Here is a 26980-nt window from a genome sequence, read left to right as displayed (position 1 = left end):
AGACTTCAGCTTGCTTGCAGAAAGATTCAGAAGGAGAGAAGAGCGCACTGAGCGGAGAAGAATGTGGGAAATCCAGCGAAAGGGCAGGGATGGGATGCACAACTATCTGGACAGCACCTCAGCTCAAGGTGAATGCAATAAAGTGACACCATTTTGAATTATTTTCAATTTATTTGCTTACATGGGCCTACTATATAATAATTACAACTATGTTATTGCAATAAATTATTATCAAAGTTTAATTAATAAACGGGTAAATATGTTTGTAAACCACAGACTCAAGGCACGAATACAGCGGCGTAGTGATACATTTGGTGATATGGCCCTAGCCTTCTGTTAATCATGTAGCCATGTTATATCGTGATTAATACACGGCAACTGTCCAATCAGAGAGCGTCCTCAAACCCACCTGTTATTATAATGAAGAATAATAATGGGAAATTTGTGTTTATTGTAATCTATGATTTTTTTTTTTTTTTTTTTTATGTTTTACAAGTTAGACCTGTTTAGAAACTAATTGCTAACTGTGTACTGTAAGTTCCACCTGTGGTTATGTGGGCAATTGCCCGTGCTGTGCAGAGTATAGCCTAAATAATTGTAAATTGTTGTCATAACATTTATACCATGGATATTATCTGAAATTGAGGCTTGTAAGTCCCACAGCATGGCAAGTGGGAATTTGCGTGTTATTTTCAGCACCATTTTTGGCGTATGTTCCGGGACCTGTGCCCGTCTCGTCATCCCTGCGCTATCATATGTACTTTGCCTTCCGGCACCTTATGATTTACAAATTAAGCACTGGGGTTAGTCCACCTGCTACTGTTCCTGTCTTGTGTATCCCTATTTCACTGAGAAACAGCTTCACGTGATGAGAGCATGCAGACCATTCACACTGTGAAGCATGGTGGTGGCAGCATCAAGCTGTGGGGATGTTTCTCAGCAGCCGGACCTGGAAGGCTCGTAAAGATAGATGGCAGAATGAATGCTGCAAAATGCACCGAAATCCTGGGGCACAATCTTCTTCAGTATGCAAAAGAACCACGGCTTGGGAGAAGTTTTATTTTCGAGCAAGATAATGATCTAAAGCACGCTGCAAAAGAAAATGTTCTGGAGTGGCCAAGTCAAAGCCCAAACCTCAATTCTGTCGAGAATTTGTGGTTGGACTTGAAAGGGCTGTTGATACCCGATACCCGCACAACCTTTTAGAGCTTGAGCAGTTTTGCAAAGAAGTATGAAGCAAAAATTCAGTGGGCAGATGTACAAGACTGATTAAGACTTATCCACAGACTCACTGATCTGATTGCAGCCAAAGGTGAATACTTATGATAGTCACTGTTAAGAGAGTACGGAATGTTCAGTAAAACTGTGTTTTTAGAACGCTATGGCGGTAGGGTGAGATTTTTTTTAATCCTGTTGTGGACAACTTGTCAAGTGACTACTACCCTATGTAACACCAAAAGTGGCAAAAGAACTTACTGTACTCTCTAGTAAAACACAGACTTGTGTAAAAAAAAAAAAAACGGGAAAAAAAAACCTGTGGTACTAGTACAGTACTGATTCAACACATATGTAGACTTGTATTTAAAATTCTATAAATAAATTACTATTGTACATGTGAATACGGAAATATTTGTTGGGGTAGAAAACAGCAGAAATAGAAATCCATATGTGTCAAATGTATATCAAATTTTATTATACAAGATAAAAGGCAGGTTTACGATCCAAGTTCATTGTGACTCTCTTAAAAAACAGAGGAATGTTTATTTTTCTGGACTGGTTAATGAATAATAATGACAAATGAGCATGACAAAGTTTCATTAGAAACAGAGAAGAGAGCAGAAAGAATAGATTTTATACCCGAAAAGCATTATAGATTGCTCTCTATACACTGTAAACATTTGCTGCAACGTTTGCAATCGATTATTTGCCTAAAGAGGTACTGTCGGCTATGACATGTTCTTATAGTGTTCTAATGTTAAACTAATGCTGTTAAGTAACAATATCATTGAGTATAAAACATCTTAAACTACCAAATATCAAATTTTCTTGTAACTTTCTGCTTTCCATGTCAACTTACATCTTCTTTCCCTCTCCCTCTGAGATTATGTTCTCAGGCGATGCTTTATTAAACCACTCAGACCAGGAGCCATCATAAAGACGCACGCCCGGATGCCCGAGAAGGTGGGCAACCAGAATAGCAAAGCACGCCGTAACGCCACAAGAGCAGGTGGCCATCAGTGGCTGATCCAAGTTGAACCCAGCTTCCTTGAACTGGCTGAACAGGTCCTCTTTGACCAGAAACTTTCCAGAGGTTTGCAGGAAGGAAGTAAATGGCAAGTTGACTGCACCGGGGAAGTGACCTGGTAGTGTTCCTGTAACAAACAAATGAAAAGAATAAATATTTCAGCATGCAAAGGGATTTTATTTTTAATGTCTGACTAAAGAGATTTTCTTCAGGCGATAATGATCAAATTTAGGCTTAGCAACACAGCTGAACACAACTGAATAGTGCAGATTTTTTTTTTTTTTTTAGACCCTTACAGTGCACTCATTGAACGAATTGATTATTGTCGACGGCGCTAGACGTACATCCTCTCACTACCCAATCGTGACGGGCTACCGGATCGTGAGGGGTTTCTACTTCGTATGCGCGAACCGACGCCATTTTCTCTCGAGCGATGACGGAAGATATAGATATGTACGTGATAGATATATACAATAAATATACATTTTTCTTTCTTTTATGGATGATAATGGTCTCTGAGGGGTTTACTTGGGGTGAGAAAGACTGTTTAAACTGCACTGCTTAAATTCTTGAAAGACATTACGTTTATGTATAGTAAGCCTGTCGCAATATGCAATAATTCCATTTATCGCGCGATAAATTAAAATAAAGGCGGTAATTTTTACGCTGCGATTTATGAAGTTCGGATTCCTCGTTACCAACTGTGCAAAATGCATCTTCGTTCCAGGTCCGGCAAAAACTAGCGCCGGAGCCAATCGTTCCCATTATATCCTATTGTTCAAAGTATACCAGCCGTGTCAGTGCTCCGGAGTGACTGTGGACCATCTATGGCGCGCCGAAGTTGTTGACGTGTGGGCGCTCCCGTCAGGAGCGACATTTCACGCGGGGCGGTTATTTTTCGGCACAACGCCGGATATTTACAACGAAGTCCGCCAAAACATTGTTACCGACTTGGCCGCTACGAACAACCTCGCTTTGACAACGAACAGCTGAATGAATTTAAGAGCACTGTGCTTCAAATTTGTCCTGTTTATGAAAGTCGATTGTCATATGCTGGTGTTGTGCAGTAATGAGCTGACGTGACTTCATCAGCGCTTGCTAACTTTTTTAATGCGCGCACACATAGATATCATGAAATGGCAAACTAGATGTGCTACTTCCCATGCTATTGGCTACGTGAGCCCAGAGTGATCATGGGACACGTAGTCCATATATTACATCGATGAATTCTAAACTGTCATGACTATATGGAAGTTAAGAAGGCCAAATCAATCCATACCAGTGACTATAGATAATGTTGCAAATATTGTTAATTCAGTACGTGACACAGATGGATTCGGACCACAAATAGGATGTCTTGCTCATGTACTAAACCTAGCTGCTAAGAGAGCTGTAGCGATCAACAGTGTGCCCTGCCTCACTTTACAAACAGTAAAGATTGTTCTCAGCACTTTTATACAAAAATTTTTCAGATCAGTAAGAAGTTAGCACATAAATATTATGCACTAAAATGCATGTTTATATGATGGCAATTTAATTTTTGCTCGTTAGCAAAAAAAAAAACAAAACAAAAAACAAAAAAAAAATAACAACAAAAAAACGAAACAAAAAATATAATTTTTTTTTTTTTTTTTTTTTTACAGAGCATTAAATGTATTGAATCGGATCGAAAATCGTGTCCCCCGTATCAAAAATCGTACCGAACCATGACTTAACTGTATCGTTGCATCCCTATGGAACATCATTGCAGAAGCTATGACGGGAAAAGTTTTCATTTGCCTAAATGCTTAAGTTATTAAGTGCAATTTTTTTTTTTTTAAACATATTTTATTTATTGTGTTTCTGTGCGGTATCAATATTGTTGTTTTTTACTTAAGAGGCATGGTCTATTGTTTTTAGTTGTGATTTCTTAAAAAGTATTTTTTTTTATTTAAGAGTAAATATTTATTGCATTTAAATGGGTGTACTTGATCTATTAACATATACTGTATTGTCACTGTGTTATTGTAAATTGGTTAAAAAGAATTGGGGGGAGGGCGCAATAACATCGCATATCGCAATAATTTATGAGAATAATTATCGCACACTAAAATTTGTTATCGCGGCAGAGACACCATTCATGCTGTTAAAATTTAAACCAAAACTTTTTTTTTTTTTTACACTGTTTATAGCATAGTCTGTAACGTTTATCACAAACTTGAGTACACCCCTCGCATTTCTGCAGATATTTAAGTATATCTTTTCATGGGACAACACTGACAAAATGACACTTTGACAAAATGAATAGTAGTCTGTGTGCAGCTTATATAATAGAGTGAATTTATTTTCCCCTCAAAATAACTCAAAATATAGCCATTAATATCTAAACCCCTGGCAACAAAAGTTAGTACACTCCTTAGAAACTACGTACATCCCTAAAGGTTCAAATTGAGTGTGCTTGTCATTTTCCCTCCAAAATGTCGTGTGACTCGTTACAGGAGTGCTGTCAGCATTGCTGCAGAAATTGAAGAGGTGGGGGGGATCAGCCTGTTAGTGCTCAGACCATACGGCGCACTCTACATCAAATTGGTGTGCATGGCTGTCACCCCAGGAGGAAGCCTCTTCTTAAGACGATATACAAGATAGCCCGCAAACAGTTTGCTGAAGACATGTCAACAAAGCACATGGATTACTGGAACCATGTCCTATGGTCTGATGAGACGGGCGGGCCTCTTCACTCTCTGCAGCAATGCTGACAGCACTCCTGTAACGAGTCACATGACATTTTGGAGGGAAAATGACAAGCAGTACGTAGTTTCTAAGACAGCGGTCTCAAACCGACTCCACAAAGGGCCGCAGTGGGTCCTGGTTTTTGTTCCAACAGATCCAGCACAAACAGTTCAACCAATGAGGTTTCTACTAACATAAGCAGCACCTGATTGCAATCAACTGATTACACTTGTAAGAAACCAGATTGGTGAAAAGGTATTTGTCTCGTTTGGTTGGAATGAAATCCAGTACCCCCTGCGGCCCTTTGAGGACCGGTTTGAGACCTGTGTTCTAAGAGGTGTACTCACTTTTGTTGCCAGGGGTTTAGATATTAATGGCTATATTTTGAGTTATTTTGAAGGGAAAATAAATTAACTCTATTATTTCATTGTGTCAAAGTGTCATTTTGTCAGTGTTGTCCCATGAAAATATATACTTAAATATCTGCAGAAACGCGAGGGGTGTACTCACTTTTGTGATACACTGTATAGCTATAGCTTAACTAGCCTTATTAGTTAGTCTTTGATAAGATATATGTAAGAAACAGTGTTATTGTAAATATGTTCGAAGGCTTCACAGTCCTATATTTGCATATGTGAGTATAGTTTATGTTATACGCATAGACATTAAAAGGGTTTCCACATTTGAAGGGATTGTGTTTACTTCTATCAATGGCATAATCACTGGATGGTTTAAAAAATAGCACCCCCCACCCGAAAGAAAAGACAGAAAAATGTATTTTTACACGTACATATCTACATTTGCTGTCATCACTCGAGTGAAAATGGCATCGGTTCGCACATGGACATTTGCAATACATCGCAATCTGGTAGCCCGTCATGATCCGGTAGTTACACAATCCATTTTGACTGAAACATGACCATTCACAGCGATTTTTCCTAGTTTACATGAATTGGATGTCTATAGATAGCAGACCAACGTTGAAAAGATATTGGATCAACCTTTCGCTTTCGATCTTATATCGTTGAATCAACGTCAGTTTTGCACCCTCAATTAATGTTGTTTCAACGTTGAAATCCTTACAAAAGCTAAACGTGATTTCTATTATTAATATTGTTGGAACAACACTGAATCAATGACCAAAACGCCCGCTCATCCATAATTCAATATTTCCCGGTTAATCATAAATCAACTATTTGTCAACAATTAGTTCATCAACTATAAAACAATGTTAACCCAACCGTTGCCTGGCATACCATAGAACAACGTTGTTTCAATGTCAGTTGACGTTGAAAATTTCGACGTCAACAATACTGATTTAGATGGAAAATCAATGTTTATTCAATGTCGGTCTGTTATCTGGGTAGCCATCAATGCATGCAACGAATTATATAGGGTTGGGGTCACTGTAACCAACTGTATGCACGAATGATTTATTAGATCAACTAAGAGGCTATAAAACAGGATGTATGATTGATATTATTCTGTAAAGCAAGATATATCCATTATCTGGGACTTTACCTATACTGCAGGATATGTACACTATATGTTCCTCCTGTAAGTGATCTGTGAGATACCAGTCACCTACTGTTCGTGAAAATAATGCTACTGCATGTTGCCAAGTTACAATTTAAAAAATGTTTTGTTTTCAAAAATATACTAGGGCTGTCAAACCATTAAAATTTTTAATCGAGTTAATTACAGCCTAAAAATTAATCGTAATTAATTGCAATTCAAACCATTTATAAAATATGCCCTATTTTTCTGTAAATTATTGTTTGAATGGAAAGATAAGACACAAGACTGATATATACATTCAACATACGGTACATAAGTACTGTATTTCTTTATTATAACAATAAATCAACAAGATGGCATTAACATTATTAACATTCTCTTAAAGCGATCCACGGATAGAAAGACCTGTAGTTCTTAAAAGATAAATGTTAGTACAAGTTATAGAAATGTTATATTAAAACCCCTCTTAATGTTTTAATTTTATTAAAATTTGTTAAATTTTCAATCAAAAAATAAACTAGTAGCTCGCCATTGATTATGTCAATAATTACACCATGCTCACTCATGGTACTAACCCATAAAATCAGTTGGACCCAAGTGCCAGCAGAGGGCGCCAAACACCAAAAAACAAGTAACAAGCGGTAATCTGTTTCAGCGGGGCATGTGCGTTAATTGCGTCGAATATTTTAACGTGATTAATTTAAAAAATTAATTACCGCCTGTTAACGCGATCATTTTGACAGCCATAAAACAGACAGATTATTTTCCATGTTTCTAATTGACCACAAAGCCTTTGAATTCATCCCTTTCATGCTTGAATTCTGATGTATTTCAACGTAAATGTTTTCATTACATTCATATCGGACAAACTTGTGCCTAGGGGCCAATCGCAGCCCACGGGACATTTTGTGCCCGCCGTTTGACAACTATGGCAGTATGAGTTGCCCATCGCAAAATACGTTCAAGAAGCCAAAAGAAATAGTGTACATAGAATTAATAATAATAATATTACAACAACAAAAAACACATGCTAACTTAAAAAAAGTATGACTAATATTAATTCTAGAATATATATATATATATACATATATATTATTTTAATTAAAACTTAAAAAATAAAACATTGTAATAGATTAAAAAAGAAAAAAAAAAAACATCAAATAAGTGTGTATTTTGCTCTGTGAATTTGATTTTAGATTGTAAATCTCTTGTCACTTCACATATGAAGCTCATGACAACTTAATAGATGTCCACTGTAGTGAACACTGTCCCCAAAAAGGTTACGTATTCGTATTACACATTTTCTCTTGAGAAGCCTCCTTACCCTCAATGGGCTCCGGTTCGATTCCCCTGTACCGGCCAGCAGGTCTGGTGTCCACCACCTGGAACTTCTTGGTGCCGATGTTGTCCAGCACCTCTTCATAAGTCGTCACCCACCCAGGGTTAGGGGTCGCCTGGAAGTGTCTCCGCTCCGGTTTCACTTGCTCTGGCGTCACCGGGTGGCCTTCTTCCAACCAATTCTTCATGCCCCCGTCCAGCACAGACACCGAACTGTGCCCGAACTGTCGGAACATCCACCAGACTCGGGGCGCTGTATAGGAGCCAAAATCGTGCGCGTCGTATACCACCACATGCGTATCGTTACCGATGCCCAGCTCGCCCACAAAACGTGAAAAGTGGTCGCTTTTAGGAAGCGTGAAGCAGTAAGGAGAGCTCTCGTCACTGCTCTTAATGAGGTCGAAGAACGAAGAGCCCGGGATGTGCTTCTCCGCAAACTCCGCTCTCGCATCCCGTTTTGTTATCGGAAGATACCATGACGCGTCCAGGACTCGTATCTTGGAACCTACGAGGCCGCTTTTTATTGCGTCCGCCAGCCACTGGGCTGAAACCACCGCGTTAAATTGCGCCGCCATGACACTGAAACTGAGATTTGGGGTCGACAACCCCTTTTTTTTTGTCGGGTTGTTGCATAAGGAGGGACTACAAGCTGCTAAAAGTTTCTCACGTGATAATGGCATTACGTAACAACGCGGACTAGTTGTTCGTAACCATTCTAGTGCTATATCGGTTATTTAGTTAGTTATTTAGTTATTGGATATTTTTTTAAAAATATATTTTTTATCTTTGTTTTATTCATACATATATTTATAAATTAATCAAAAAAATTGTTTTTTAATGGGTCGGATGACTGGATAGGATCTCTTTCACCGCCAATAACAAACAAAGGGTTAAAAAAAAAAAAAAAAGTTTAACACGGTAATAAGTCCGGAACGATGCGGAATCAAACGACCTAAATTAGCGTCAACGCAGACTACGAACACTGGATGACGCCAGAGAAGAGAGGTTGAAGTTAGGGAAAAAACATTCCAGTAGTTTCTCCAACAAGTTTTTACCAGTTTTTCAATTGTGATTTAGAAATGAAATGACACAAAACAAAAGAGGGGGAAAATATATATATATATATATATATATATATATATATATATATATATATATATATATATATATATATATATATATATATATATATAGGAATGACACTGCTCATTTTGCACAGTTCTTAGACATGACGGTAGAAAGAGGATCATCAAATCATGTTTAATAAAATAAACTGTAATAATAAATGCATTTCTGCTTCTCCAATATTTTTCACTTTCGGCTCCTGTAAAGACAAGCTCAATATTTTTTTTTTCTGGGGGAAAAATGAGAAAGACTCATGAACATTTCAAGGTTTAAATGGAATTGGTGGAAAAATGACAAAAGACCCATGAGCATTACAAGGTTTAAATGGAATTATATGATAAAACTGAAATGTTTAGATAAGTACCATTCCTATGATCAATAAGTGCACTTAGTTTTTGAACCACCGGTAAAGTCGGTATGAAAGATTGTCACTTAACTTGAACTGCCTGAAAAAGATCGGTGGGTCATGAGTCCTGACATATATCAGCAGGCGTTTGTAACGTTCAATCATTAACTATACTTGAGTAAACACTGACCTGATTGGACACTGCAACAAAGCTCTAACACAATTTAAATGTGCAGATCAGTTACTAATAGATTAATTAGTGTTGCACCAATACTGATACGGTACCAAAATGACGTCAACTGTATAGGGGAGCACTAAGAAATAGTCTGCCAATGCTGTAAAATACATATCAAGATCTAGTTTCCAGCTGCTTGTTGCCCTACCCTAGGTGGCCGTCAGATTTGCACCATGCTTCCCAAGATGATAGATGTCCATTTGTGTGGTGTCCAATCAACCTTCTGCTGTGAATTTCAATGAGTTTATCATTAGTACATGTCCAATTCATTTGAAATGGGAGGGTGGCAGCGAGTGACCGTTCGTACACTCACTGCCACCCGCCCACTTAAAATGGATTGGATGTCTCGTGCAGTGTTTTTCAACCGGTGTGCCGAGAGGTTGTCAGGTGTGCCGCGAGAAATTATCTAATAGCGCTTTTTTTTTTTTTTCAAACATCATTGGGTGGAGTTGCAGTAGAAAGGAAGGAGTACGTAGAAGATTGCGGTCGTGTGCAGATGAGTGAGGTATTGCTCGTGTCACGTTCAAGAACTGCTCGGATTTCTAGCCATCAGCCACCTTTCTGTCCGCGACAATGTGGACCCCAGCACGTCTATTGTACATCATTTGATTAGTCTCCTCAAGTGTCAAAATACACGAAAGTGTCCTTCCCATTTCATCCGTATGTGGCGACTGTCACACCTCCACACCCATGTTTTATTCCAACATATTGTCGAGGACAGCAAAGTGGCTGATGGCTACAAACCCGAGCAACTATCAAACAGTGCCATGGTGCCAAGCAAGCTTAAACATCTCCATAGAAACACCCGTCGTTTCAGAACAACTCGATGGAGTAGCCTTCGTGAAAACACATAGAAACAGGCACCTTTTTTGAGAAAAACTTCAAAGGTCAATGAGAAAGACCTCAGTTACGGTACCTTGTTGATGAACTTGTTGCTAAATCCAAAAAGTCCCACACGATAGCAGAGACATTAATACTACCAGCCTGCAAAGCCATTGTCACCTAGATGTTTGGCCCCTATGCGGTTAAAGACATTGCTAAAGTACCCCTGTCTGATCATTCTGAGCTTTTCAAGCCTAACTGCTATATAAAAATAAAAACAGAGAGCGACTGAGAGCTGTTGAAGAAGATTCCTGCCAGGATATCGGCATTGTGTTCATCTAAACAGGCTCAAGTTTCACACTGAGTAAGTATAAAAATGATTTTATAATGAAAATTACTGTACTGAAAGTAATTTTGGAGCATTTTTGGTATGTGGTGTGCCGCGAGATTTTTTCGAATGTAAAAACGTGCCGTGCCAGTGACTCACAAAAGGTTGAAAAACACTGGTCTACTGCAATCAATGGCAGACAATGAGTTAAGCCGTGATATCAATTACTTTACAGTCGAGTCAGAATGCAGTAATTTAGTATTTAAAAAATAAAATATACCTTTTTTAAAAAACGGTATTGCTACAGTATCAGCCGATACCACACAGCTAATTGTCAGAATGGGCATCGGGAACCAAGAAATGGTATCGGTGCAACACTACAATAGATGAATTCATTCGGGACATATTTATTTTTCAGTTATTACTGGCTTCCTCCTGATGCCTCACACCTTCTTTCCCTCTCCCTCTGAGATGACATTCTCAGGAGATGCTCTTTTAAACCACTCAGCCCACGAACCGTCGTAAACGCACACACCGGGGTGCCCGAGCAGGTGAGCAGCCAAAACGACGAGACATGCCGTGACGCCAGACCCGCAGGTGGCCCACAGCGGCTGGTCCAATTTCACCCCAGCTTCCTTGAACAGTCTGGACAGGTCCTCATTGCACAGATACTTTCCGGAGGCATCCAGGAAGGAAGTGAATGGCATGTTGATTGCGCCGGGAAAATGGCCTGGTAACGTGTCTGTTAATAAATAAATAAAATGTAGACCAAAGATTAAACAGTGTTTGCAGTGAACGCTTGTTCTAGGCAGGGTAGTCAAAATTATACAAATGTATCGATACTGAAATATGTATCTGAATATGATATTTGATTGCAATTTAGCGTTACTTATATTGTTCTAATTGGTGAGATTTATTTTAATTATTTATTTGTTTTTGCATAACCCAAGTCTTGGGGGAAATTTGGTTGAACGTAATGGTGATAGAAGAGATTTTTCCATTTTATATATTAATAAATAACATTTAATTTTGGGTTTTTTATTTATGTAATGTTGAATATAGTATTTGTTGACTTTTAAAAAAAGTATATACAGTATATTTTTTATATTTACATCGAGTAAATTTTTGTATCGTGACAAAAGTACTTTGTTGTATTAAAAAAGGACAATAGCCATCAACCAATAGTCGTTTCAAGACTCAAGATGTGTTACAAAGAGCAGGTTTGTTCACTTTTACGAGCTCTATATATATTATTGACATTTTTCCCAAAATTGTTTACACATGAGCCCCTTTCACAAATATATCCCGGTAAATTCCCGTGTAAGGTGACGCGGGATTTACTCGCGTCATTTTTTTTTTCACGTATGTAGAGATATCCCAGGAATGACGCAGCTTGGACGCTTTCACAGACTTGTCTCGTGTTGCCCACTGGCTCTTTCTGTGCAGGGAGGGATGCTGGCGTGATTTTATAACCCGGACATTACGTCATTTTTGGTCGGCGTTGGTTGTCACAATGTTGGTCAAATCGTGTTTGTTGTTGGTTGTGGGAGCGTTCCCGACGTCGTAACTGCAACCAATTCAAGTACATAAAGACTGTATTTAAGCCCAGGCGATCCAAGAGAAGGGTGCCGAGATATTAACATGCTGGGCGCTATTTGACACCTTGTACTCTCGAATTTCTTGCATTTGCTAGCTTGTTCGTCTGCAGCCCTTGTTTTGGAGTCCCCTACTTTGTGGTGGTATTTGAGCGTATTTGTTTTGTTGTCTTATCTGCTCTCTGCCTGGCACTTAGGTTAGTATTAATGATCCCCGTTGACCTATTGTCACGGACCCATTGTGTTATTCCCCTTTTTCCGCAATCGTGTGTATTTTTGTTTGTATTTAATAAACCCTTGTTTTCTAATTTGAGGCACAACCTTGTTTCCGTGGCTGCGGTCCCTAACATCAGCAACAAAATAAGCCACACATTTCCGAAGATGTAATATGTACTCTCTTCCTCGGCTCTACGATCAAGTAGCAATTTAATTTCATTATGTTTTCAGTTTATTTTGGCATTTCCAGTTTGCTATGTTGATAATTGCGATGTTTGTTTACTGCTTTATGTCTTACTGCGAAGAAAGAGGAAGTGACAATCAACCCGCCATCATATTTACGTCATCAGCCATCGTGCTGTGACCAGGGAATTTAACACTTGCTTTCACATACGCCTCGTTCCATGAAAGTCTCTAACATTATACTAAGACACGACCCGTTACATGTCTGCGTAATCTTCGTGTCAGTCGACCCGGGAAATTGCTTTCACATACAAGGCCTGCCCGTTTAAATCCCAGGATTTTAACGGTGTTTCAGGGTATGTGAAAGGGGATATAAACTCACAATTCTTTGCTTCTTGCCACTCGCAGTAGACCAGTATCAGCAACAATGTAGTATTGCTGTATATACTAGTATTTAAAGAAATGTTTATTGAAATACTATATTAGTCTGTGAGGAAGACAATGGATTTGGACAGATTGTCCGCGTGAAAAATAAACATTGTTTATTTTTCCATTTAGAATTAATTATAATAAATTGTATTTGTCGAGCGCTTTAACAGATGCTCAGAGACGCTTTAGTCAAAACAAAGAAATTAGCAAACAACATAAGCAGAACAAAACCATAAAAATAATTATAATTTTAACAACAGTTTAAAAAGGGAGGTTTTGAGCAGTTTTTTTTTTTTTTTTTAAATTAAAGCTGTGAATAGGTACGGATGGATTTAGGGAGTGAGGGAGGGGGCTGCAACGGACAAGTGGCTTGCTTTTCTCTTTAATAGCTGTATCGTAGAATATCGAAGACTGATTTCCCGGCCCTTGTATCGCTAATTGTTATTTCGCCATATCGAGAGATAATTGTTATTGTGAGCTAAGGCTGCAACAACTAATCGATTGAAATCGATTAATAAATTAGTTGCCAACTAATTTGATAATCGATTTTTGCCGGCAACTATGATCGGTCCCAATTGGGTCCTTGTTTGTGTGTAATATGAGGCTACGTGCGCGTGCCAGTTAGCAAAGCAAGAGAGAGAGCTCACTGCTACATTCAGGTTGGGTTGCTGATAGTAGCTCAATAGTATTACGAAATGTCGAGAATTACTGTGGATTGTCTTTTGTATTGTTAGATCCACTGGGTCTCCCACTGAGGTGAGTAAATGAAGCCAACTGTATTATTCATATTTTTTGCTGACGACTGATGAGACACAACTACTTAACACGGAGCACTAAGCTAGTTAGCGATTTTGCTAATCAGTGTCTTAAGTGTGCGTTTGTGTTGTGTTTTGGAGACGCATACTAGCACTTGAGTTAATGTTAGATAGTAAAGTTTTCTCATTTCTTTTTTTTAACCTGTCCTGTTCAGCTGCTCGACATGGAGAATGGGAAACTGAGCGTCCTATTGGTCTGAACTAGAGCTGAAACGAGTACTCGAGCAACTCGAGTAACTCGAGTTTAAAAACTGATCCGAGTAATTTTATTCAACTCGAGTAATCGTTTATTTTGACAACTCTAAGCATCACGTTTTGCTCGGACTACTTTTAATGCGGGACAACGCGCTGTCACGTGCGGAGAGGAAGAAGGGGGAAAAAAAACTTACTGCAGCTGACAGCCGCCACAAACGACGCCGACGTTGCCAAATACTAGCCCGCACGATGCTAAGTTGGTAACAGCTAGCGTCTGATGCGTCTCTCAAAGATCACATGTATGTTGAACTAGATGCGAAATGACAGACTCGGCCGCGTCTGGGCAGCGTTATTAAACAGCCGCCATCTTAAAGCAGTACAGCGCTAAGCGCTAATAAAGAGCGCTAATAAAGAGCGCTAAGCGCTAATAAATAAGATTAACGTTACTGTCGCTACTAGCTCACGTAAAGTTAGCCCTGCGGAGGACTAGGTTTCAATTAATTATGACCACTGTCGTTGCGTGGCTAACGTGTCTTACATACAGGCTTTAACATAACATAGCATTGTGGAGTGATGAGGGTGTAAAATAAAAACTTAATCATGCTAACTATCAATTTTAGCTCAGTAGTCATTGCTGGATAAAACACCAAGTAGCACTGGTCCCTAATGTGCTCCAGTACAGCCTGTATCATACATTTATTTTAAACACTGCAAAAACTCAAAATCCTATCAGGACTTACAGTTTAGACTAACTTAAAACTTAACTAGAACTTAAAAATGGCTTGACACAAAGAGAAATTCAATTGAAACACGTGGGAAAAAATCCTAACTTTTAAGTGATGTGTGTTATCAAGCGTAACGGCATTTTTAGGTAATATATATATATATATATATATATATATATATATATATTTTTTTTTTTTTTAAATAAGATCTAAAAGTTTTTTAAGTGAAAGCAGTGAATTAGTCTTTTTTTTTTTAATTCTAGCTACAATATACATCGAAAATAAAGACATTGATTGACTGAAAATGGTTCATGATTAGATGAAATGTCTTGTTTTCTCATGTATATTTATAATTGCTCTTCACCTAAAAATATATTTGTTTTAACCGATTACTCGATTAATCGATAGAATTTTCAGTCGATTACTAAAATATTCGATAGCTGCAGCCCTAGTCTGAACAGTTTTAATGTATCACATAGGAGTATGTCTCATTTCTTTTAATGGTGTTATACTTATATAGCGCTTTTCCACCTTTCAAGGCGCTCAAAGCGCTTTACACTATCTCGCCATCTACCTACTGGTGACGCAGCACCAGGAGCAACGTGGGGTTCAGTATCTTGCTCAAGGACACTTAGACGTGTTCATCAGGGCGGAGAATCGATCCCACAACCTCTGGTATGGGGGGACAACTACTCTACCACTGAGCCACGCCACCCCTTAATACAGAAACCACACACATAAACCCATACAAATAACAGCTTAGAGTCAACACAAACTGTCATTTAGACTGTAAATTGCCATTGTATTTATAAACAACTGTTTGATAAAGAAAACTCATTCATTACAGTCTGCCTCCTCCTTATTCGATTTTGTTGTTTAGTTTGTTTAGATAAAATAAATGAGTCATTGGCACAATTTATATCAGTGCTTTGCCCACACGAAAAAAAAAAAGTTAATCAGCAGCACTTTTTTTGAATGAAGAGGACTTTTGTCTGATTTGTGTACTGGGAGATTATGTTTTATCGTCAGAAACTTTGCTAAAAACTTTAACAAGTTTTATGTACTTAAAACTGTGCAGTTATAGGCAGAGGTGGGTAGAGTAGCCAAAAATTTTACTCAAGTACGAGTAGCGTTACTTCAAATATTCAATTCAAATTCAAATTCAAATATTACTCAAGTAAAAGTAGTCTTCCAAAAAATGTACTCAAGCAAAAAAGTGTTTTTTTTTTTTTTTTTTTAAAGAATAATTAATGAGTAACATTGTGAGTAACTGCTTATATCTTTGTTGGATTTTTTTTAAACAATGGTATTTTTTTTTTCTTAGCACAAAGTTATCTATATGGACTGCTGTCATAATGATACTGTAGAATAACCCATTGCATAACCACATTAAGCCAAAGAAATACAAAAATAAATAAATAAATAAATAAAATTAAAAAATTTGTGTCGACAGCCGTTAGACAGCGGTGAAAACATCAATATGATGCCAACACGATCGCAGACATCATCAGACGGAGACTACGAAGCTCATCGCCACGGTCACATTTCTGTTCAAAGATGGTTATGTGGCCTAGTCCACGATTTGTTACAAAAATACAGTACTAATATTTTGTGTAATTTAATTATTTAAAACTGATCTTACAGTCTTAAATCCATTACTGTAATGCGTCCATGAAAACATGAATTTTTTCCCGTCAATAAAGCGTTATAAATAAGCGCTCCCATCAGGGGGGACATTTCACGCCGGGCAGCTACTTTTCGGCACACACCGGCCCGTTGTCGATGAAGTTTCATTTTACAATCGTGACAACGGTGACGCTCAGCTGACCAAATGTTGGTTTATATTCGGGCCGGTGCCGATTTTGGGTACCCGACTCCTCATCGTGACATAAACTGGAGTATGATTGGAAAATTTGTGGTCTCAGGACGAGCTCTGACGCACGGGACGGGACCGGACGGGAGGAAACATCGGTTTGGGCATCAAATATGGATCTGGCGACTGGATCGACCGAAGCTTTTCCAAATAACGGCTTTTATGCAACTCATTCAATGAGTTTACAGCGTCTGAAAGCACTGAGGCTTCCATAATTTGCAAGTGAATCCACCTTTAGAAAGTACGATCATTGACAATACGGACACACAATGACGGACAATATGGCGGCACAATACAGCGATCAAGTGATCGTGTGACGTTTGTGATTGGGGTCTATAGGCTACAGTTAAGTCAGGAAGCTGTAATGAAATATCATTTATGAAGGAAATAATCATCCATTTCAGCTTCATTGTTACTTACAACATGACTAAAACAACTTCCAAGTTAAAATGGGAAGGTCATTTAAAAAAGTAACATTTATTCGATTAATCGGTTAATTAATCGTCTGATTAATTACTTATTTAAAAATTGTTTGTTGCACCCTTACTGTGAGACTTGTCTCGCAAATCGTACTGATCAGTCGGTACCCAGAGTTTCCCATATAGGTATTTAATATGGATACAACATGAACTGGTGTATTGCAAAATTCTGCTCACCTTTTCTGGGCTCGGGTTCGATCCCCCTGTATCTCCCCGCAGACCTGGCGTCCACCACCTGAATCTTCTTGGTGCTGATGTTATCCAGAATGTCCTCATAGCTCTTCACCCAAGCAAGGTTCGGATTTGCCTGGTAGTCTCTACGCTCCGGTTTCACTAGTTCCGACGTCACCGGGCGTCCTTCGGCCAACCAGTTCTTCATGCCCCCGTCCAGCAACGACACCGAACTGTGGCCGAACAGTCGGAACATCCACCAGACGCGGGGGGCGCTGTACGAGCCGAAGTCATTCGTGTCGTACACGACCACATGCGTATCGTTGGCGATGCCCAGGTTGCCCACATACCGTGAAAAGTGGCTGCTTTGGGGCAACATGTGACCATATGGTGAACTCTGGTCACTACACTCGTCTATGTCGAAGAACAAGGAACCCGGAATATGCTTCTCCGCAAACTCAGCTTTTGGGTCCCGTTTGGTTATCGGAAGATACCATGAAGAGTCCAGAACCCGAATCTTGGAACCCACGAGGCCGTTTCTGATTGCGTCCGCTAGCCACTGGGCTGAGACCACAGCGCGAGTCAATGCCGCCATGATGGTATTGACAGTTGTGATTCATACATCAAACAGTAGAGGGCGCCGGAGAAAGGCTAGTAAAAACAAATGACTGCGATGTCTTTCCGATTTTGTTTGACTTTATTTATTTATTTATTTATTTATTTTTATTTTATTTATTTATTTGGGCGCCGAAGAGAAATGGCCAGTAAAAACAATGGACTTTTGCACTTTGAGAACGTTTTATTTTCATCCTTTAATTCTTATTATTATTAATTATTATTGAAATTCTGATTACTGTTTTTGGAAATTGTTACTACTGTACAGGCATTACTTAAAAGCTCACTGGGTGATGCAGTAAAATGTGATTACAAAAAATTAAGTCAAATAGCCAACTAGAAGATCTGGACTGGATTTGACGTTCATCAAAACCAGTCTTAATGGTGGAGGTCGAAAAGTGTCATTGCATGTAATTGACTTTCCTATATAGATATATATACATATATATACGTGTTTAGTTGTAAAGCAATAAAACTGCAACAAAAATGAATGAAATGAACAAAAAACATTTTTTATAATGGGTCGAAATTATTTTTCGAGCACCTTAGTCATTTGCTTTGCATATAATTAATATACAGTGGGGAGAACAAGTATTTGATACACTGCCAATTTTCCCATTGGCAGTGTATCAAATACTTGTTCTCCCCACTGTGTGTGTGTGTGTATATATATATACAGTGCCTTGCAAAAGTATTCGGCCCCCTTGAACCTTGCAAACTTTCGCTACATTTCAGGCTTCAAACATAAAGATATAAAATTTTAATTTTTTGTCAAGAATCAACAACAAGTGGGACACAATCGTGAAGTGGAACAAAATTTATTGTATGGTTTAAACTTTTTTAACAAATAAAAAACTGAAAAGTGGGGCGTGCAATATTTTTCGGCCCCCTTGCGTTAATACTTTGTAGCGCCACCTTTTGCTCCAATTACAGCTGCAAGTCGCTTGGGGTATGTTTTATCAGTTTTGTACATCGAGAGACTGACATTCTTGCCCATTCTTCCTTGCAAAACAGCTCGAGCTCAGTGAGGTTGGATGGAGAGTGTTTGTGAACAGCAGTCTTCAGCTCTTTCCACAGATTCTCGATTGGATTCAGGTCTGGACTTTGACTTAGCCATTGACTATTCCATTCCATACGTTTATTTTTTAACCATTCCATTGTAGATTTGGCTTTATGTTTTGGATCATTGTCCTGTTGGAAGATAAATCTCTGTCCCAGTCTCAGGTCTTGTGCAGATACCAACAGGTTTTCTTCCAGAATGTTCCAGTATTTGGCTGCATCCATCTTCCCGTCAATTTTAACCATCTTCCCTGTCCACGCTGAAGAAAAGCAGGCCCAAACCATGATGCTGCCACCACCATGTTTGACAGTGGGGATGGTGTGTTCAGGGTGATGAGCTGTGTTGCTTTTACGCCAAACATATCGTTTTGCATTGTGGCCAAAAAGTTCAATTTTGGTTTCATCTGACCAGAGCACCTTCTTCCACATGTTTGGTGTGTCTCCCAGGTGGCTTGTGGCAAACTTTAAACGAGACTTTTTATGGATATCTTTGAGAAATGGCTTTCTTCTTTCCACTCTTCCATAAAGGCCAGATTTGTGCAGTGTACGACTGATTGCTGTCCTATGGACAGACTCTCCCACCTCAGCTGTAGATCTCTGCAGTTCATCCAGAGTGATCATGGGCCTCTTGGCTGCATCTCTGATCAGTTTTCTCCTTGTTTGAGAAGAAAGTTTGGAAGGACGGCCGGGTCTTGGTAGATTTGCAGTGGTCTGATGCTCCTTCCATCTCAATATGATGGCTTGCACAGTGCTCCTTGAGATGTTTAAAGCTTGGGAAATCTTTTTGTATCCAAATCCGGCTTTAAACTTCTCCACAACAGTATCTCGGACCTGCCTGGTGTGTTCCTTGGTTTTCATAATGCTCTCTGCACTTTAAACAGAACCCTGAGACTATCACAGAGCAGGTGCATTTATACGGAGACTTGATTAAACACAGGTGGATTCAGTTTATCATCATCTGTCATTTAGGACAACATTGGATCATTCAGAGATCCTCACTGAACTTCTGGAGTGAGTTTGCTGCACTGAAAGTAAAGGGGCCGAATAATATTGCACGCCCCACTTTTCAGTTTTTTATTTGTTAAAAAAGTTTAAATTATCCAATAAATGTTGTTCCACTTCACGATTGTGTCCCACTTGTTGTTGATTCTTGACAAAAAAATTAAATTTAATATCTTTATGTTTGAAGCCTGAAATGTGGCGAAAGGTTGCAAGATTCAAGGGGGCCGAATACTTTTGCAAGGCACTGTATATATATATATATATATATATTATATATATGTATAAACAAAAAATTGCTCATTGTCAGCTTATTATTATAAATATTCTTGTAAGTTAATTTTATTGCTGACACTGCATTTTGGGGTCATCAACATGTTGTGCCCCCCCTGCCCCAAAAGTCAAACTCCGCCTATGAGGCTACCACGCTTTCAAAAACCACTATCCAATACAATGTAACATTATTTTCTGAATGTTCCAGTATTTGTAAGGGATAAATGTCACACTAAAATGAAATTGTCTTCAGCAACCGGAAATAAAAGCTAACACAAGGAAATGCTGGGGAATGCAGACCCTGGAGGACAACAGGTCGTCCATAAACCACGTGATGAGGATTTAATCAATGACAGAGCAAAGGGTTTAGCTCAAAGAATGTCCAGACTTCGTTCTGTAACTTTAGTTGCGTATTGACCCCCATTTCACTTAGGTATAGATGGGAATGGTGTGGCGCACACTTACGAACCACATTATCGCTCTTGTTTATTCATACTCTTTCTATTGAAAATACTTTTGTTATGCAGGTCTCGCTTTTCTTTTATTTAACTTGGTCTTAAACTTTTAATATGACAAAAACCTGGAATTTGGACTGGAGTGTGTAGATTTTTTACACAAAAAACTTTCAAACCTCTTGGAATTTCATTTAAGAACATATTTTTTGGAATGTCCAAGTCTGTAATCTGAGTATTACAGTAGAACACACGGACACTCCACACAAGAAAGCCTAAATTGCTATCTAAAATTCAGAACCTCTCAACTGTGATGCAGACATAGACTGCTGGCCAAAAGTATTGGCACCCCTGCAATTCTGTCAGATAATGCTCAATTTCTCCCAGAAAATGATTGCAATTACAAATGCTTTGGTAGTAATATCTTCATTAATTTTGTTTGCAATGATAAAACACAAAAGCAGATGGGAAAAAAATTAAATCATTATCATTATGCACAAAACTCCAAAAATGGGCCGGACAAAAGTATTGGCACCCTTTGAAAAATCATTTGACGCTTCTCTAATTTGTGTAATTAACAGCACCTGTTACTTTACTGTGGCACATAACATGTGGTGGCAATAACTAAATCACACTTGCAGCCAGTTAAAATGGATTAAAGTTGACTCAACTTCTATCCTGTGTCCTTGTGTGTACCACATTGAGCATGAAGAAAAGAAAGAAGACCAAAGAACTATCTAAGGACTTGAGAAGCAAAATTGTGAGGAATCATGGGCAATGTCAAGGTTACAAGTCCATCTCCAAAGACCTGAATGTTCCTGTGTCTACCGTGCGCAGTGTCATCAATAAATGTAAAGCTCATGGCACTCTGGCTAACCTCCCTAGATGTGGATGAAAAGAAAAATAGGCGAGAGATTTCAACGAAAGATTGTGCGGATGGTGGATAAAAAACCTCGACTAACATCCAAACAAGTTCCAGCTGTCCTGTAGTCTGATGGTACAACAGTTTCAACCCGTACTATCCGTCGGCGTCTGTATGAAAAGGAACTCTATGGTAGGATACCCAGGAAGACCCCACTTCTGACCCAGAGACATAAAAAAGTCAGGCTGGAGTTTGCCAAAACTTACATGAAAAACCAAAAATTTTTGGGAAGAATGTTCTCTGGGCAGATGAGACAAAAGTAGAGCTTTTTTGGGAAAATGCATGAACATAGAGTTTGCAGGAAAAAAAACCCAGGCCTACAAAGAAACGAACACCGTCCCCACAGTCAAACATGGCGTAGGTTCCCTGATGTATTGGGGTTGCTTTGCTACCGCTGGTACTGGACTGCTTGACAGTGTGCATGGCATTATGAAGTCTGAAGACTACCAACAAATTTTGCAGCATAATGATTTTGGCCCAGTGTGAGAAAGCTGGGTCTCCCTCAGAGGTCATGGGTCTTCCAGCAGGACAATGACCCAAAACACACTTAAAAAAGCACTAGAAAAGGGTTTGAGTGAAATCACTGGAGACTTCTAAAGTGGCCAGCAATGAGCCCAGACCTGAATCCCATAGAACACCTGTGGAGAGATCTGAAAATGGCAGTTTGGAGAAGGCACCCCAGAAGCAGTTGTTCGCAGTTATTTTGTCTAAAGGTTGTGCTACCAAGTATTATGCTTAGAGTGCCAATACTTTTGTCTGGCCCTTTTTGGAGTTTTGTGTATAAGGATAATGATTTAAATTTTTTTTTTCATTCCCTCCTGTGTTTTTTCATTGCAAGCAAAATAAATGAAGATATTACACCCAAAGCATTTGTAATTGCAATCAATTTCTGGGAGAAATTGAGCATTGTCTGACAGAATTGCAGGGGTGCCAATACTTTTGGCCAGCACTTTATTAACTACTAGGGGTGGGAACTTCAGGTTAGTTCCTGATACAATATGCGATACAAGGCTAGCGATAACGATTATCTTATAACATGGCGATGCAACCATTTTTTTCAAATCAATTCATTTCCTGACACATGTATCAATCTACGATATTCTACGTTTCAACGATTAAAAAACAAAACAAAACAAAACAATTTCCAAATGGGGGGAAAGAAACAATGTTTATTTTATTTTTAAAATTTATTTTAAAAAGTTTTGTTTTTTGCGCTGCCATGGACGATTTGTCAAAAACGTTTGTCTTCCTCACAGACCGCGAGAATATTTTAGGGCAAAATTTCTGTAAATAAAAACAGTTACATTTAATTTTTTTCAACATTCTTGTAAACAAATGAGTGTCTTAACTCACTGGCTGCCATTGACAGTGTTAGATGTCTAATTATGTTTAAACTGAGAGGAATCGCTTTGAAATCTCATGTTTGAGTGCAACTGACAGTGCTACATGACCAATTAATTTTGACAGGGAGCGGGCGAATAAACCCCTCCCAGTCAAAATGAATTGGATGTCTAACTAGCGCCGTCAATGGCAGCCAATGAGTTAACAGACACTATTCTAATGGAAATTTTTGGGAGCAACCTGTTGGTTCCTTTATATAACCAGTGACATCTTTTTAAATCTGTCGATTCTTGGTGGGAGCATATCAATAACCTATTGTGATACAAAGTATTGTGATATATCAACATATCGATATATTGTCACACCCCTATTAACTACAAGCCCCCAAACTTTCTATTAACTGTATAACATTTACATTCACCAGTAGGTTTGGATCCAAAGATGAAAAATAATCTTGTGTCTTTAAAGGGCAACTGAATAGCTTTTCGGATTTCGCTCTTGAGTGTTGTACTCAGTTGAATTGTATTAAATGCATTATTCGCTGTCTCAAAAAGTCACATTAAAAAAAAATAATAATAACTGACCGTGTAGTTTTTGAGTTATGCCCATAACAACACCATAGCAACGAGGGACGAGGGAGGCCCTGCCGACCGCTACCTGATGACGTAACTTCCAGGAAGCCTTGCCACCACTCTGAACACGGAAATATAGCACCACGCTATCCTCGCCATATACAGTTGTGGTCAAAAGTTTACATACACTTGTGAAGAACATAATGTCATGGCTCTCTTGAGTTTCCAGTTATTTCTACAACTCAGATTTTTCTCTGATAGCGTGATTGGAACAGATACTTCTTTGTCACAAAAAACATTCATGAAGATTGGTTCTTTTATGACTTTATTATGGGTGAACAGAAAAAAGTGATCAAATCTGCTGGGTCAAAAATATACATACAGCAGCGCTAATATTTGGTAACATGTCCCTTGGCCATTTTCACTTCAATTAAGCGCTTTTGGTAGCCATCCACAAGCTTCTGGCAAGCTTCTGGTTGAATCTTTGACCACTCCTCTTAACAGAATTGGTGCAGTTCAGTTAAATTTGATGGCTTTCTCACATGGACTTGTTTCTTCAGCATTGTCCACAAGTTCTCAATGGGGTTTAAGTCAGGACTTTGGGAAGGCCATTCGAAAACCTTAATTCTAGCCTGATTTAGTCATTCCATTACCACTTTTGATGTGTGTTTGGGGTCATTGTCCTGTTGGAACACCCAACTGCGCCCAAGACCCAATCTTCGGGCTGATGACGTTAGGTTATCTTGAAGAATTTGAAGGTAATCCTCCTTCTTCATTATCCCATTTACTCTCTGTAAAGCACCAGTTCCATTGGAAGCAAAACAGCCCCACTGCATAATACTACCACCACCGTGCTTGACGGTAGGCATGGTGTACTTGGGGTTAAAGGCCTCATCTTTTCTCCTCCAAACATATTGCTGGGCATTGTGGCCAAACAGCTCGATTTTTGTTTTGTCTGACCACAGAACTTTCCTCCAGAACGTCTTATCTTTGTCCATGTGATCAGCAGCAAACTTCAGTCAAGCCTTAAGGTGCCACTTTTGGAGCAAGGGCTTCCTTCTTGCACGGCAGCCTCTCAGTCCATGGAGATGCAAAACACGCTTGACTGTGGACACTGACACCTGTGTTCCAGCAGCTTCTAATTCTTGGCAGATCTGCTTTTTGGTGATTCTCGGTTGAATCTTCACCCTCCTGACCAATTTTCTCTCAGCAGCAGGTGATAGCTTGCGTTTTCTTCCTGATCGTGGCAGTGACAAAGCAGTGCCATGCACTTTATACTTACAAACAATTGTTTGCACTGTTGCTCTTGGGACCTGCAGCTGCTTTGAAATGGCTCCAAGTGACTTTCCTGACTTGTTCAAGTCAATGATTCGCTTTTTCAGATCCGTGTATGTATATTTTTGACCCAGCAGATTTGATCACTTTTTCTGTTAACCCATAATAAAGTCATAAAAGAACCAAACTTCATGAATGTTTTTTGTGACAAAGAAGTATCTGTTCCAATCACTCTATCGGAGAAAAATCAGAGTTGTAGAAATAATTGGAAACTCAAGAGAGCCATGACATTATGTTCTTCACAAGTGTATGTAAACTTTTGACCACAACTGTATTGCATACATTTTCTGGGTTTTACTCGCGAGATTCATCATGCCATCTCGATGTGTAGCGATGAATTGCTCACAGGAAGATTCGAGACTCTATGAGTGGTCCCCAAAAACTTCTCCTGCAAAGATTTGGACCGTTTTTGTGAGCATGCATACAGGTCTCAATCGGCTCATTGTTTTCATCATTTCAGCGACGACAGCTTTGAAAACCTACATCAATGCAACATTGGTTTTATACAAAACACTTAATGGCCTTGGACCAAAATACATGCTTGACTTGTTAGATTCCTATGAGACATCTAGACCCCTAAGGTCGTCTGGAACGGGTCTTCTGCATGTTCCAAGAACAAGAACCAAGAGGGGTGAGGCAGCATTTAGTTATTATGCTCCTCACCTCTGGAACAAGTTACCCGAACGTCTGAAGTATGCTCAAACTGTTAGCTCCTTTAAATCAGGGCTAAAAACGCTTTTGTTTGGCACTGCATATCCATAACTGTCTATATATTTCAACCTACCTGCCTTCTATTCCTATTGTGCTTATCTCCATTGCTGATTTCAATGATTATTAGTAGTAGTAGTTTTTGCTTTATTTTTATTTTTGTTTTATTTTTATTTATTTATTTTTATTCTGTGAATAGATGTGATCATTTGTCTTGGTTTTTACGTTGTGTTGATTTAAATGTGATTTTTATGGTCTTCATGTGATGTAAAGCACTTTGAATTGCCTTGTGTTGAATTGTGCTATATAAATAAATTTGCCTTGCCTTGCCTTGCCTTATAAACGTAAGTAGAGACCTTTACTGGCTATTATGATTCTAAAATTTGATGCACTTCTGTTGATAAACGAGGGGGACTCCTACTGCCTGTTTGTTGAAGCGCGACATTTTTTTTTTTTTTATGAAGAAGGAACAATAGCATCAAATAGATGCTGATTTGACTGGGGCATTATTATTTGATCACCAAGAAATTATTATTAAAAATTATTAAATCAAAATTAGGATTCATCCAATATTTTCATATTGCTGTGATTTTTTTCTTTTTTCTCCAGGAAGCCAAACAAAAAAAATTAAGCGGCGGAAACACTCAACACGATGAAAAAAGCATTGCAAGTCAGTTGCCACCCAGTTTCCCAAAATCAACAGAGAGTGGGTCGAGTCATATGATGACCCAAGTGATGCAGTGTCCAGCGATGACGACTGAAGAGATCCCATGAGGCCTGCCAGATGCTGAATTTGTTCTGTCTGCGACATCAGATGACGATGACTTAGGAGAAATAAATGTAGCAAATTTTGATGACTTGAAATCATAAACTATTCATATATACTGTACACATTTTTAAAAGAAAAATCTAGTTACCTTCATATTTTATTAATGATTTATCTTTGTATAGAGAACACTTAATGCTACAGAAAAGAGTAAATACATATTTCCCACTGTCATTATAATTTTTCATTGTTGCGCTAGTCCGTTGCTATCCTAACTTTGTGTGGAAAAGCGCTATACAAGTATAACACCAACCAACACCAACCAACTAAATTTATGTTCTTTGATGTGTGCCATTGTGTGCTTGGTATAACTTAGCTTTCTATGTTGTGTTACAATCTGACAGCAAAAGCTGATGCTGATTCAACATAAATCTGGTATCATTTATTATTGTGGCCTATTGAATAGTGTTTCAGAATGTAATATGATTACAATATATTATATACCAACAGAATACATTAAACAGTCAACAAAATATGTCAATGTTGTTTACAATTTATGGTTTTATTTTTTTTAATGTGATTCATGCCCCT

General features: G+C 38.6%; 2 protein-coding genes across 2 annotated transcripts; both read right to left on the bottom strand.

Moving 5' to 3' along the window:
* Window positions 1-1637: 1637 nt before the first annotated feature.
* LOC130904684 (thiosulfate sulfurtransferase-like) lies at window positions 1638-8545 on the bottom strand. Its single transcript, XM_057817619.1, has 2 exons — window positions 7797-8545; window positions 1638-2372 (listed from the first exon to the last, which is right to left on the bottom strand). Exons 1-2 carry the CDS (start codon window positions 8488-8490, stop codon window positions 2074-2076), a joined length of 993 nt encoding a protein of 330 aa, XP_057673602.1. The 5' UTR covers window positions 8491-8545; the 3' UTR covers window positions 1638-2073.
* A 449-nt stretch (window positions 8546-8994) lies between these two features.
* Window positions 8995-17977, bottom strand: LOC130931614 (3-mercaptopyruvate sulfurtransferase-like). The gene is made up of 2 exons (XM_057860530.1): window positions 17354-17977; window positions 8995-11408 (listed from the first exon to the last, which is right to left on the bottom strand). The coding sequence occupies exons 1-2, from the start codon at window positions 17940-17942 to the stop codon at window positions 11110-11112; spliced, it is 888 nt and encodes a 295-aa protein (XP_057716513.1). The 5' UTR covers window positions 17943-17977; the 3' UTR covers window positions 8995-11109.
* Between the last annotated feature and the right edge of the window lie 9003 nt (window positions 17978-26980).

The sequence above is a fragment of the Corythoichthys intestinalis genome, chromosome 16 (genome assembly GCF_030265065.1).
Source record: "Corythoichthys intestinalis isolate RoL2023-P3 chromosome 16, ASM3026506v1, whole genome shotgun sequence".
NCBI lineage: Eukaryota > Metazoa > Chordata > Actinopteri > Syngnathiformes > Syngnathidae > Corythoichthys > Corythoichthys intestinalis.
This window is presented reverse-complemented; position numbering and strand designations above follow the sequence as displayed.